The sequence below is a fragment of the Pseudophryne corroboree genome, chromosome 5 (assembly GCF_028390025.1).
Source record: "Pseudophryne corroboree isolate aPseCor3 chromosome 5, aPseCor3.hap2, whole genome shotgun sequence".
Taxonomy (NCBI): domain Eukaryota; kingdom Metazoa; phylum Chordata; class Amphibia; order Anura; family Myobatrachidae; genus Pseudophryne; species Pseudophryne corroboree.
In genome coordinates, this window is record NC_086448.1 from 344,990,135 (window position 1) to 345,004,242 (window position 14,108).

The following is a 14,108-nucleotide window of genomic DNA, read 5'->3' on the forward strand; positions in this document are numbered from 1 at the left end:
CTGTGCTAACACCTCGCCAGAAGTCTGGAGCAACAAGATATTTCCCAGTGACAGATCTAGCAGCGGAGAGGATGGACTTTCAGAAACGTACACACAGTCCGGTTCTTTACAGCTGATATATTGGGGGAGGGGGGTTATGGTGCATCAGTCTATGTGGGGGAAGGGGGGTTATGGTGCATCAGTCTATGTGGGGGAGGGGAGGTTGTGGTGCATCAGTCTATGTGGGGGAAGGGGGCTTGTGGTGCATCAGTCTATGTGGGGGAAGGGGGCTTGTGGTGCATCAGTCTACGTGGGGGAAGGGGGGTTGTGGTGCATCAGTCTACGTGGGGGACGGGGGTTGTGGTGCATCAGTCTACGTGGGGGACGGGGGGTTGTGGTGCATCAGTCTACGTGGGGGACGGGGGGTTGTGGTGCATCAGTCTACGTGGGGGATGGGGGCTTGTGGTGCATCAGTCTATGTGGGGGAGGGGGTTGTGGTGCATCAGTCTACGTGGGGGACGGGGGGTTGTGGTGCATCAGTCTACGTGGGGGACGGGGGGTTGGGCTGTACGATCTTTTTATATGACTGTAGACATGACACCGGTTGGTGCTTGCTGATTGGCTTATTCGCTAATGGCTTGTGCATTTTCTAGCCAATAAGGATAGATTAGCAGATTACAACGCCCATCCGTCTCTATTGCAGATATTAGAGAAACCGAATGATTGCAATAAGAAATGAGGTATATTAAACCTGTTAAGTGATTTGCATACAGTAATAGCTGCATTCTTCTCCAGAGACCAACTTTGTTTCTAGATAATAAAACACCTTTATATAATATAAACTTTTATATGAAATAACTGTTATATAATATAAACTGTGATACAGGCTATAAGGGGGCCTATTGTTTAGCAGCTGTCACTGAGAGCTGCAGCCCTGTCTGTGGCAGAACCTGGGGAGCTCCTGGGTTGAGGGGCTTCCTGTGTATTCCAGCTCTTTACAATCTGGCAAGCATAACCAAACTTGTTTTCTCTAACGTCCTAGTGGATGCTGGGGACTCCGTAAGGACCATGGGGAATAGCGGGCTCCGCAGGAGACTGGGCACTCTAAAGAAAGATTTAGTACTATCTGGTGTGCACTGGCTCCTCCCTCTATGCCCCTCCTCCAGACCTCAGTTAGAATCTGTGCCCGGCCAAGCTGGGTGCTCCTAGTGGGCTCTCCTGAGCTTGCTAGAAAATAAAGTATTTTGTTAGGTTTTTTTATTTTCAGAGAGCTTCTGCTGGCAACAGACTCTCTGCTACGAGGGACTGAGGGGAGAGGAGCAAACCTACTCACGGCAGCTAGGTAGCGCTTCTTAGGCTACTGGACACCATTATCTCCAGAGGGATCGAACACAAGTACCTAACCTTGATCGTCCGTTCCCGGAGCCGCGCCGCCGTCCCCCTCGCAGAGCCAGAAGAACAGAAGCAGCAGAAGCAAGAAGACATCGAAATCGGCGGCTGAAGACTCCTGTCTTCACTTAAGGTAGCGCACAGCAATGCAGCTGTGCGCCATTGCTCCCACAGCACACCGCACACTCCGGTCACTGTAGGGTGCAGGGCGCAGGGGGGCGCGCCCTGGGCAGTAATTAAGTACCTTTTTGGCAAAAAGAGGCATATATACAGTCTGGGACTGTATATATGCCCGAGCCCCCGCCATTTTTTACACATTAAAGCGGGACAGAAGCCTGCCGCTGAGGGGACGGGGCCTTTTCCCTCAGCACACCAGCGCCATTTTCTCTTCACAACTCCGGTGGAAGGACGCTCCCCAGGCTCTCCCCTGCAATATACAGGTGCATTAAAGGGTAAAAAAGAGAGGGGGGGGCACATAAATTTAGGCGCAGTATATATATATATTAACAGCAGCTACAGGGTAAACACTAAGGTACAGTGTAATCCCTGGGTTATATAGCACTGGGGTGTGTGCTGGCATACTCTCTCTGTGTCTCCCCAAAAGCCTTTGTGGGGTCCTGTCCTCAGTCAGAGCATTCCCTGTGTGTGCGGTGTGTCGGTACGAAACCTGTGTCGACATGTTTGATGAGGAAGGATACGTGGAGGCAGAACAAGTGCAGCTGAGTGTGGTGTCGCCGCCGACGGTGCCGACACCTGATTGGATGGATATGTGGAAGGTGTTAAATGATAATGTAAACTCCTTGCATAACAGATTGGATAAAACTGTAACCGGGGGACAGTCAGGGTCTCAACCCATGCCTGATCCTACAGCGCAGAGGCCGTCCCAAATAGTTGACACAGATGTCGACACGGAATCTGACTCCAGTGTCGATGACGATGAGGCAAAGTTGCAGCCTAAAATGACTAAAGCCATCCGCTACATGATTGTAGCAATGAAGGATGTATTACACATTTCTGAGGAAAATCCTGTCCCTGACAAGAGGATTTATATGTATGGGGAGAAAAAGCACGAAGTGACTTTTCCCCCTTCACATGAATTAAATGAATTATGTGAAAAAGTGTGGGATTCCCCTGACAGGAAGGTGATAGTTTCCAAGAGATTACTTATGGCGTATCCTTTCCCACCAACGGACAGGTTACGCTGGGAATCCTCCCCTAGGGTAGACAAGGCGTTGACACGCTTGTCCAAGAAGGTGGCCCTGCCGTCTCCGGATACGGCCGCCCTAAAGGATCCTGCGGATAGAAAGCAGGAAGCTATCCTGAAGTCGGTTTATACACATTCTGGCACACTGCTGAGGCCAGCAATTGCTTCGGCCTGGATGTGTAGTGCGGTAGCTGCATGGACGGATTCTCTGTCTGAGAAGTTAGATACCCTGGACAGGGACACTGTTCTACTGACCCTGGCACATATCAAGGACGCGGTCCTATATATGCGGGATGCCCAGAGGGACATTTGCCTGCTGGGCTCTAGAGTTAACGCAATGTCCATTTCTGCCAGAAGGGTCTTATGGACTCGGCAATGGACAGGGGATACCGACTCTAAAAAACACATGGAGGTTTTACCTTATAAGGGTGAGGAATTGTTTGGGGACGGTCTCTCGGACCTAGTTTCCACAGCTACGGCTGGGAAGTCAAATTTCTTGCCTTATGTCCCTCCACAACCTAAGAAAGCACCGTATTACCAAATGCAGTCCTTTCGTTCTCAGAGGAGCAAGAAGGTCAGAGGTGCGTCCTTTCTTGCCAGAGGCAGGGGTAGAGGAAAAAAGCTGCACCATGCAGTCCGTTCCCAGGAACAAAAGTCTTCCCCGGCTTCCACTAAATCCAACGCATGACGCTGGGGCTCCACAGGCGGAGCCAGGAGCCGTGGGGGCGCGTCTCCGACTTTTCAGCCACCAGTGGGTTCGCTCACAGGTGGATCCTTGGGCTATACAAATTGTGTCTCAGGGATACAGGCTGGAATTCGAGGTGATGCCCCCTCACCGTTACCTAAAATCGGCCTTACCAACTTCCCCCATGGAAAGGGAGATAGTGTTGGAGGCAATTCACAAACTTTTTCTCCAGCAGGTGGTGGTAGAGGTCCCCCTCTTCAAAGGGGAAGGGGCTACTATTCCACTATGTTTGTGGTACCGAAACCGGACGGTTCGGTCAGACCCATTTTAAATTTAAAATCCCTGAACATTTATCTGAAGAAATTCAAGTTCAAAATGGAATCGCTCAGAGCGGTCATTGCAAGCCTGGAGGAAGGGGAATTTATGGTGTCTCTGGACATCAAGGATGCTTACTTGCACGTCCCCATTTATCCGCCTCATCAGGAGTACCTCAGGTTTGTGGTACGGGACTGTCATTACCAATTCCAGACGTTGCCGTTTGGCCTGTCCACGGCACCGAGAGTTTTTACCAAAGTGATGGCGAAAATGATGGTGCTCCTTCGGAAGCAAGGGGTTACAATTATCCCATACTTGGACGATCTCCTCATAAAGGCGAGGTCCAGGGAACAGTTGCTGATCAGCGTAGCACACTCTCAGGAAGTGTTGCGTCAGCACGGCTGGATTCTGAACATTCCAAAGTCGCAGCTGATTCCTGCGACGCGTCTGCCCTTCCTGGGCATGATTCTGGACACAGACCAGAAGAAGGTGTTTCTCCCGGAGGAGAAGGCTCAGGAGCTCGTGACTCTGGTCAGAGACCTCCTAAAGCCAAAACAGGTGTCGGTGCATCGCTGCACGCGAGTCCTGGGAAAGATGGTGGTACGAAGCCATTCCCTTCAGCAGGTTCCATGCGAGGATCTTTCAGTGGGATCTGCTGGACAAGTAGTCCGGATCGCATCTTCAGATGCATCGGATGATCACCCTGTCCCCCAGGGCCAGGGTGTCTCTTCTATGGTGGCTACAAGGTGCTCACCTCCTCGAGGGCCGCAGATTCGGCATACAGGACTGGGTCCTGGTGACCACGGATGCAAGCCGTCACTCAAGGAAGAAACTTCCAAGGGTTGTGGTCAAGTCAGGAGACTTGTCTGCACATCAATATCCTGGAACTAAGGGCCATATACAACGCCCTGAGTCAAGCGGAGCCTCTGCTTCGAAACCAACCAGTGCTGATTCAGTCAGACAACATCACGGCAGTGGCCCATGTAAACCGCCAGGGCGGCACAAGAAGCAGGGTGGCAATGGCAGAAGCCACCAGGATTCTTCGGTGGGCGGAGAATCACGTACTAGCACTGTCAGCAGTGTTCATTCCGGGAGTGGACAACTGGGAAGCAGACTTCCTCAGCAAAAGGGCATTCCGGAAGCAGTTATTCCTACGCTGATAAAGGCTAGGAAGGACATGACAGCAAAACATTATCACCGTATATGGCGAAAATATGTTGCTTGGTGTGAGGCCAGGAAGGCCCCTACGGAGGAATTCCAGCTGGGTCGATTCCTGCACTTCCTACAGTCAGGTGTGACTATGGGCCTAAAATTAGGGTCCATAAAGGTCCAGATTTCGGCCCTATCCATTTTCTTTCAAAAAGAACTGGCTTCACTGCCTGAGGTTCAGACGTTTGTTAAGGGAGTGCTGCATATTCAGCCTCCTTTTGTGCCACCAGTGGCACCTTGCGATCTTAACGTGATCTTGGCTTTCCTGAAATCCCACTGGTTTGAGCCACTTAAGACGGTGGAGCTAAAGTATCTCACGTGGAAAGTGGTCATGCTGTTGGCCCTAGCCTCAGCTAGGCGTATGTCAGAATTGGCGGCTTTGTCATGTAAAAGCCCCTATCTGGTTTTCCATATGGACAGGGCAGAATTGCGAACTCGTCCGCAGTTTCTGCCAAAGGTTGTGTCATCTTTTCATCTGAACCAACCCATTGTGGTGCCTGCGGCTACTCGTGACTTGGAGGATTCCAAGTTGTTTGATGTAGTCAGGGCTTTGAAGATCTATGTTGCCAGGACGGCTGGAGTCAGGAAAACTGATTCGCTGTTTATCCTGTATGCATCCAACAAGCTGGGTGCTCCTGCTTCAAAGCAAACCATTGCTCGCTGGATCTGTAACACGATTCAGCAGGCTCATTCTGCGGCTGGTTTGCCGCATCCAAAATCAGTGAAAGCCCATTCCACAAGGAAGGTGGGCTCTTCTTGGGCGACTGCCCGAGGGGTCTCGGCATTACAGCTTTGCCGAGCTGCTACTTGGTCGGGTTCAAACACATTTGCAAAGTTCTACAAGTTTGATACCCTGGCTGAGGAGGACTTGGTGTTTGCCCATTCGGTGCTGCAGAGTCATCCGCACTCTCCCGCCCGTTTGGGAGCTTTGGTATAATCCCCATGGTCCTTACGGAGTCCCCAGCATCCACTAGGACGTTAGAGAAAATAAGAATTTACTTACCGGTAATTCTATTTCTCGTAGTCCGTAGTGGATGCTGGGCGCCCGTCCCAAGTGCGGACTTTCTGCAATACGTGTATATAGTTATTGCTTAATAAAGGGTTATGTTATGTTGGCATCCATTGGTTGATGCTCTGTTGGTTATTCATACTGTTAACTGGGTAAGTTTATCACAAGTTATACGGTGTGATTGGTGTGGCTGGTATGAGTCTTACCCGGGATTCCAAAATCCTTTCCTTGTAATGTCAGCTCTTCCGGGCACAGTTTCCTTAACTGAGGTCTGGAGAAGGGGCACAGAGGGAGGAGCCAGTGCACACCAGATAGTACTAAATCTTTCTTTAGAGTGCCCAGTCTCCTGCGGAGCCCGCTATTCCCCATGGTCCTTACGGAGTCCCCAGCATCCACTACGGACTACGAGAAATAGAATTACCGGTAAGTAAATTCTTATTTTTATTAATTAAGATTGCAGATGGTCTCAATATTGTGGCAAAAATGTAAATTAACCTCCCCGATCAGACCCTCCCTCCACAGACAGTCCTGCATGGCTTCCAAATTGCTGTGCAAAATCAGCATACAGCTTGCTAAAGATGTAGATCACTACTGTGCATGCTTCATGTTTGTTCCTCAAAGGAAGTGTCAATCCCATACCAAGATGGCCACCATCAGTTGTTCTGTGTATATGGGACGCCATCTTAACACTGTGTTAGAGCGCCACAGTGGAAGACAGAGGTTTTTCACTTAGCTCCATGAGACCTGCAATATTACTGTGATTGATTGCATGCCACCAGAGAGACTGGCTCCGCTTGCACAACTACCTGCATACAATCAATAGCTGGTGACCTGCATGCCTCCACTCCATGACCAGTATGAGTGTGTATTAACTGTGTCTCAGGCCATCCGCTGGTGTTTACTTGCACTCCTAAGGCTAGACATGGGCAGTCATGCATAGGCAAACGCGGGGTGGTGGTGGTGGGGGGGGGGATGGGGTTCCAGTTGCCTGGAAAACCCCTCTTCTTGGCAAGTGGCTCAAATTATGACAACAATTGCAATGGTATATAATACAATTACTAGACCTGCTGCCACATCATGCAGTTTCAGCTGCTGCACATGCCCAGGGTTATAAGCTTCTTCTGCTTCTGAGGCCTCAATCAGTGCACTGGACCAGAAAGTAGCTATCAGGAAGAAGAGACAGGAACCTCACCATGGGGTGGGAGAATGTATGCTTAGAAAGTGCAGTACTGGTTCTATTATGTTTGTGTATTTATTTATTAACCTTTTCCTGACCACTTACATTATCTTATTTATATTAAATATGTTTGATACAGCCTATACTGTAGACCATCTATAGTGTCAAATATTAATATTGTATTCCGTGTTCCGCTGAGTGGGAGATTGTGGATTGCATTTGGAAAGCCCCCTCTAGAAATCCTACGTTAGCCACTGATCTCCTGTTCACAGCTTCCTCCCAAGAACAGCTGATCAAGGACGCTCAGACTTCTCATCAACTTCTCATTCAACATGTGTGGATGGTGAATTTCCAAAAATCTAACCTCATACCAACGCAACGGATTCAATTCCTAGGTCTCATCTTGGACACAGTAAGATTGAGGACATTCTTACCAGAAAACAAGATCCTGGACCTACAGAGGCTAGTGACTCAGGTACTGAGGACACAGACGGTTTCCCTATACCTATCTCTGCAACTTCTCGGGATGATGGTGGCGTCTTTAAAGGCTCTCCAGTACGGCGGACTTCACTAACGACCATCCCAAATTAACCTTATTTCTCAGGGACCAGGGTCATGTGGGCTCCTGCATCGAAATATCCGATTTCCACAAGAGATACGGATCTCCTTAATTGGTTGGTCGTGCACTAGATCCTCTCGGCAGGCCAGAAATTCGGAATTTGGGATTGGAGGATTCTCTCAACGAATGCCAGTCTCAGAGGTTGGGGATGCTGTCCAAGAGACCCATCAGTTTCAGGGCAAATGGACTTGACAGGAGAATGGGCTACCCATAAACATTCTCGAACGGAGAGCAGGTTACAATGCGCTTCTCTTAGCCGAAGATATAGTCAGCGGTCAATAGAGAACTGGGAAGCAGATTCTCTGTCGCCAGGACATGCATCCAGGCGAGTGGTGCTTACACAGATCTTTGACATGATGGTGAGTGGATGGGGTCTACCTCAGGTGGACCTGATGGCGTCTCAACAAAAACATCAGCTGCCCAGGTATGTGTCCAGGACAAGAGATCCAGCAGCAGAGGAAGTGGACGCGCTGGCACTTCCTTGGTGTTACAGAAAGGTTTAAATTTTTCCACCTTTCCTACTCATACCCAGACTTCCCCAGGAAGGGTATTACGAGAGCGAGTATGGACAATTCTCATAGCACCGAATTAGCCCCGCTGAAGTTGGTACTCAGACTTACGGGGGATACTAGCGGAGGACCCTTGGCAGTTACCTCAGAGAGAGGACCTGCTATCTCAGGGACTGTTCCTGCACCCAGACCTGAACAGGCTACGTTTAACGGCGGGGCTATTGAGACCCAGATCTTAAGAGACAGAGGGATACCAAGAACGGCTATTCCTACAGATGATCGCTGCTAGGAAGCCGGTTACTGCCATGCACGACTGCAGACATTAGAAGAAGTACATGGACTGGTGTTAGGAACATGGGTGGAATTCGACGAATTTCCACTTATCCAGACTTCTACTTTTCATTCAAGCTGGTCTAGTTGAAGGACTAAGACTAGGTTCCTTGACTGTTCAAGTTTCTGCTCTCTACATCCTATTTCAACAGCGGTTAGCATCCTTACAAGGGGTTCAAGCCTTTTTTACAGGGGGTTCTGAGGATACAACCTACTTTCCATCCTCCCACTGCGCCGTGGGACTTAAATTTGTTGTTGGAATTTTTGAGATCACCATCTTTTGAACCGTTGGAAAGAATAGACCTGAAATATCTCTCTTGGACGGTCACGTTATTACTTGCCTTGGCTTCGGCCAGAAGGGTTTCGGAGTTAGGAGCCTTATCATGTAAGAGTCCTTTGTTAATTTTCCAGAAGGATAGGGTAAAACTCTGTACATGAGCAGATTTCCTTCCTAAGGTCGTTTCGGGGTTTCACGTAAACCAACCGTTTGTGGTCCCATCCTTTCAGGGATTCGCAGATGGGGACGTGTCTTTGGATGTTGTCCGAGCTTTACGAATATACGTACAAGTTACGTCGTCCTTTAGAAGGTCTGACCCATTTGGTTGTTCTCTATGATGGTCCAAAAGAATGGTTGGCCAGCATCTAGGTAGTCTTTGTTTAGATGGATTGGACTTGCCATTCGGCAAGCTTATATTTCCTGTGGTAAACAGGTTCCGTTTCAGACTGGTACTCATACTACCAGATCAGTGGGTGCCTCATGGGCAACTGACACACGTGCTTCCATTACTCAACTCTGCAGAGCGGCATCGTGGTATTCAGCCCACACGTTCGCAAACTTTTACAGGTTTGATACCTTTGCGTCCGGAGATTCTAAGTCCAGATGTTTAGTTTTGCAGGCCATCTACAGCACACCCTCCCTTGGGTATAACTTTGGGACGTTCCCTACTGTATACGACTGTTCCAGTGTCCCCTAGTGGATGAAAGAGAAAAGAGGATTTTGGTTCTTGCCGATAAATCCATTTCTCTGAATCCTCTAGGGCAGGCATGTCCAAACTGCGGCCCTCCAGCTGTTGTGAAACTACATATCCCAGCATGCCCTGACACGGTTTTGCTGTCAGAGAATGCTAAAGCTGTGTCAGGGCATGCTGGGATGTGTAGTTTCTCAACAGCTGGAGGGCCGCAATTTGGACATGACTGCTCTAGGGGACACTGGACTCCCGCCTCGGTGCTGTCGACCTGCTGTGTTCAAAGTTCTTGTTCAAACAGTTCGTGCAAACAGCATTGGTTTTTCTGTTAAGAAATGTTTTTTGGATGCTGTTTGGTATATTGTACGGTTCGGTTCCTCGCCATGTGCTATAGTATCATGTCCTATTCTCTCAGTCAAATTTTCCAAACTGAGGAAGGAGGGATGTGAAGGGGGAGGAGCCGGCTGTGCAGACGATGCTAATTTTAGATTGTGCCACACCTCCGGTTGCAAGCTTCACATCCCTACTGTATACGACTGTTCCAGTGTCCCCTAGAGGATTCAGAGAAATGGATTTATCGGTACGTACCAAAATCCACTTTTTTTTTCACATTTTCTTGATTTTAATACTTCGCTCATCAAACAATAAAGGAGGATTAGTCCCTACATGACAAAAATGTAAAATGTATCTATATTTCTAGATGTATGTGGGCATTTAAGCCTCCATTGGACAATATTAATACAGGGGAGCTTCAATAAACTCGTAATAAAACGTAATATACATTATAAGTAGGGTTGTGTGCACCCTAGTCATAACTGGTTTCCTTTTCTTGTCCCCTCACTTTGATCATATGTCCTACTATTATTGTGTATTGAGTAATTTCAGGTTTTACTATTGTATTTTCCAGGTGATAATGGAGTTTTGATGACCAAACACCTTCTGGACCTGTACTCTAAAGAGCCACTGAAATATCCCTATTTAGATCCCAACACTCAGGACTACAATGGGGATACAGTTATGCATATGGTTTTTCAAAGCAATAACCCCAAACAGTATCGCAGAATAATGGACCTACTTGCAAAATTTGACATCAAGCTAACAATAAATAATAGCTTGGGAAGAGATGTAAAGTACAAGATAAAGAACACAGACCCCCATTTTATTGCTTGGAATGATGCTAGAAAGAAATGCAAACATAATCAGCCACCACCTTTAGCAAAGTCTAGTAAGACACTGACTAGTAAAAACACGACTCAACTTAAGGCTCAGTCAAAACCACTGTCTTCTGCTTCTCTGCCTGACTCTGGGTGTAACCAATCTGTGGATACAGATCCCCTTCTGCCACCTGAGAAATTTGTAGAACACATCAAGAAGGCAATGACTCCAAGAGACAGTCTTGAGCAAACCATCCGTGATTTAATAAATTCCATGGAACCGAGCAAATGCCCATCTGTGTTTGTCAGTGTGAGGCCATCTCTGACTGGACAGCACAGAGAAGAGAATACCACTGAGATACCTGTAGTCCATACAGACAGTGTCCCGGACTTTGATAAGGCTTTGAATGATAATTCTTCAGTGGTGAGTAATATTAATGAGTGTGGTGAGAATGGCTCACTAGTGCATGACGATAATGAAGAAGACTTTGAACTTGTGGAAGAGAATATTGACCTTTCAAATTTAGACTTCAATAATATGACTTGGGAGATTGAGTGTTCTCCAGAAGCCCTGAAGAAATTAGGAAGCAAGGCAGTACCACAGTACATGAAAAATAAAATCATTATTTCTATTCAGAAGCTTGCAAATGGAGAGTGGACCCGTAGTCTCCACAAACACCTTAAATTGAAGAGCAATATCAAGTTGTATGAAGTTAAGCTGGACAAAGGTGCCAGGCTTCTCTGGGAGCTTGCAATCGATTTTTCACCCCGATGTAGTGAGGACCCAGAAAAAATCTTGGCTACACAGCTGGCATCAGAAAAAACAGGAAGGATCTATACTGAAATAATAAGGATCTGGGATATTGTTCTTGACCACTGCAAACTTAATCATGCTATCGAAAGCATATGCAGTGCTTACAACAGAGGTTTGACATGTATCCTGAGAAAAAAGCTGAAGGGCATAACAAAGGTTAGAATTTTCTCAAATGCACAAAAGCGTATTCCTAGGTATTTTCTGGAAGACACTGAATTGGAAAGAGACATGGAGCCTTCTATCCCCGATTATTTCCCCCCAGCTAGTGCAGCTGAAACGGAATACAATATTTTGAAGTTCCACAGCTTCAGCACAGACATGGCACTGAACATATTAAGCAATATGAACTACAGAGTTGAGTATCCCTTCCGAGTTGGTGAATTGGAATATGCTGTGATTGATCTAAATCCCAAACCCATGGAAACTATTATATTAATTGGCAGAAGCGGCACAGGAAAAACAACTTGTTGTTTGTATCGCCTCTGGAAGAAGTTTCACTCATACTGGGAAAAAGCAGAGTCAGTTGGCCCGTGGCTAGTAAAGCAGACCTGGCAACGGAGGAAGTTTTCTGAAAACGTGGAAGGTAATGATGACACAGATAATGAAGAGAATTCTGAAACAGAATCATCTGACTGTGCATATGAAGAGGAAGCACCAGAACCAGAGAACATAGATGCAGACGATAATATGCCAGAACATGGGGAGGAAACCACTGTTAAATTGGAACACTATCATCCTGTTTTTATTACAAAAAATCATGTCCTTTGCCAGGAAGTACAAAGAAATTTCCTTGAGTTAAGCAAATCTACCAAGTCAACAAGTCATTTCATGCCATTGGAGCCTAATGTTTACAGGTTTCAAGATATCAAAGATGAGAACTTCCCTTTGTTTATAACCTCTCAGCAGCTGCTAATGCTGTTGGATGCCTCCATGCCTGACCCATTTTTTCCTAGAAATGACGATGGAAGTCTTAAAAGGAATATAGTTGGTTGGTCTACATTGGATAATATTGATATAATAGATTTGTTAAGAGAGGATGAGGAGATTGAGCCTGACCCAGAAAATGAGGAAGAGGAAAATAACTGTGATCTTAAAGAGACTGACCCTCGCATTTTTGTAACCTTTGAGTTATTTGCCTATGAGCTCTGGCCTAAAATAAAAGGAAAGTCTCCTTACAATGCAGCACTGGTTTGGAAAGAGATTAAGTCATTTTTGAAAGGCTCTTTTGAAGCATTAAGCTGCCACCAAGGTAGACTCACAGAACAGGAGTACATGAAACTTGGCAGGAAAAGAGCCCCAAACTTTGAAGGAGACAGGAAGGAAATCTACAGTCTCTTCTGCACATATGAACAAATGAAGTGCCAGCTGGGGTATTTTGATGAAGAGGATGTCTTGTATAATTTATCTTGCAGACTGTCAAAGCTTGAGGAACTGCCATGGTCAATTCATGAGCTTTATGGGGATGAGATTCAAGACTTCACCCAGGCAGAGCTCTTTCTGCTAATGAGATGTATTAATGATCCCAATTCCATGTTTCTTACTGGAGACACTGCACAGAGCATAATGAAAGGGGTGGCATTCCGTTTCAGCGACCTAAGATCCTTATTCTATTTTGCAAACAAGAATGGTTCTGATGGCAAGAAAAATTGCATTGTTAGAAAACCAAAGCAACTATATCATCTGTATCAAAACTATAGGTCTCATTCTGGTAAGTTTTTTTTTTTTTGTAGCCATATTCACCAAATCTGTTTGTCTTTTCTCTTCTTTCTGCTATAAGAGTGCTGTTACACAGATGTAGCCAAGCTCATCTAGCCTACAGCTTGCTGTATTTGCGGCAAGTATGCCCGCGACCATGACTTGCATGTGTATCTAAGTACATGCGCCCATAGGAATACATGAGCGGCGCATGAGTGCCTGGCCGCGCGTGTTCCTGTGCATCCATGCCGCAGGCTGCATGAGCGTGGCTACAGCTGTATATGGCCCAGTTCAGTTATCCACCAGTCTGTGCCATGGAAACATACTTCCTCGTGCCGGCCCACTCATTGTCTTTTCATTTTTGTTTGTAGTTATTTATGTGCCTTAGTGTTATAAATGCACTAATCTATAACAATGCAGAACTAGGCTTGCAGTGTTTTCACAGAATGTATTTCTTGTCCGTTTTCTGAGCAGTCAGCATGCAGTATACAGAGTACTGTCAGTAACTTCTCTGTCAGACTTAAGGGCCCCATACACTTATACAACATGTCCGACCGTCATGTCGCAGGCGATCACCCCGGCAGCCTCCCGGGCGGCAGGATCGCCCAAGATACATTGTATGCTGTCCCTTTTGCCTGCGGGGTCGACCATGATTGCTAGTGCAGCACGGTCAATCTGGATGATCCGATCCGATGCTCATGGGAACGCACATCGGATCGGAAACACCACGAAAATGCCCAATTTCATCCGATATAATCTGGCAATATCGTTCTAGTGTATGGGGCCCTGTATTATAATGTTTAATTTATTAGTTATGTGACAGTACATAGTGAAAGTCTTGCTATTATTAACCTTTACATAGCACCAGCATAATATTATGCAATGATTCACAGGTGATTTTTATTCATTCATAACAGACTTTGCCCAAGTACAGCTTGCAGTCTAAGTTAAATAACACACACACACACACACACACACACACACACACACACACACACACACACACACTAGCAGTAACCTACCAGTGTGTCTTTTGGATATGTCAAATGTTGTTG

At 46.8% G+C, this 14,108-nt stretch overlaps 1 protein-coding gene across 5 annotated transcripts in view; it reads left to right on the forward strand.

The window, feature by feature from the left end:
• TRANK1 (tetratricopeptide repeat and ankyrin repeat containing 1) overlaps window positions 1-14,108 on the forward strand; it is a 417,569-nt gene that overhangs the window by 266,315 nt on the left and 137,146 nt on the right. For all 5 annotated transcript variants that reach the window (XM_063922607.1, XM_063922605.1, XM_063922608.1 and 2 more), the window contains one exon: window positions 10,298-13,066. In XM_063922607.1, coding sequence (XP_063778677.1) covers window positions 10,298-13,066 — 2,769 coding nt within the window. The remainder of the gene's footprint in view (window positions 1-10,297; window positions 13,067-14,108) is intronic.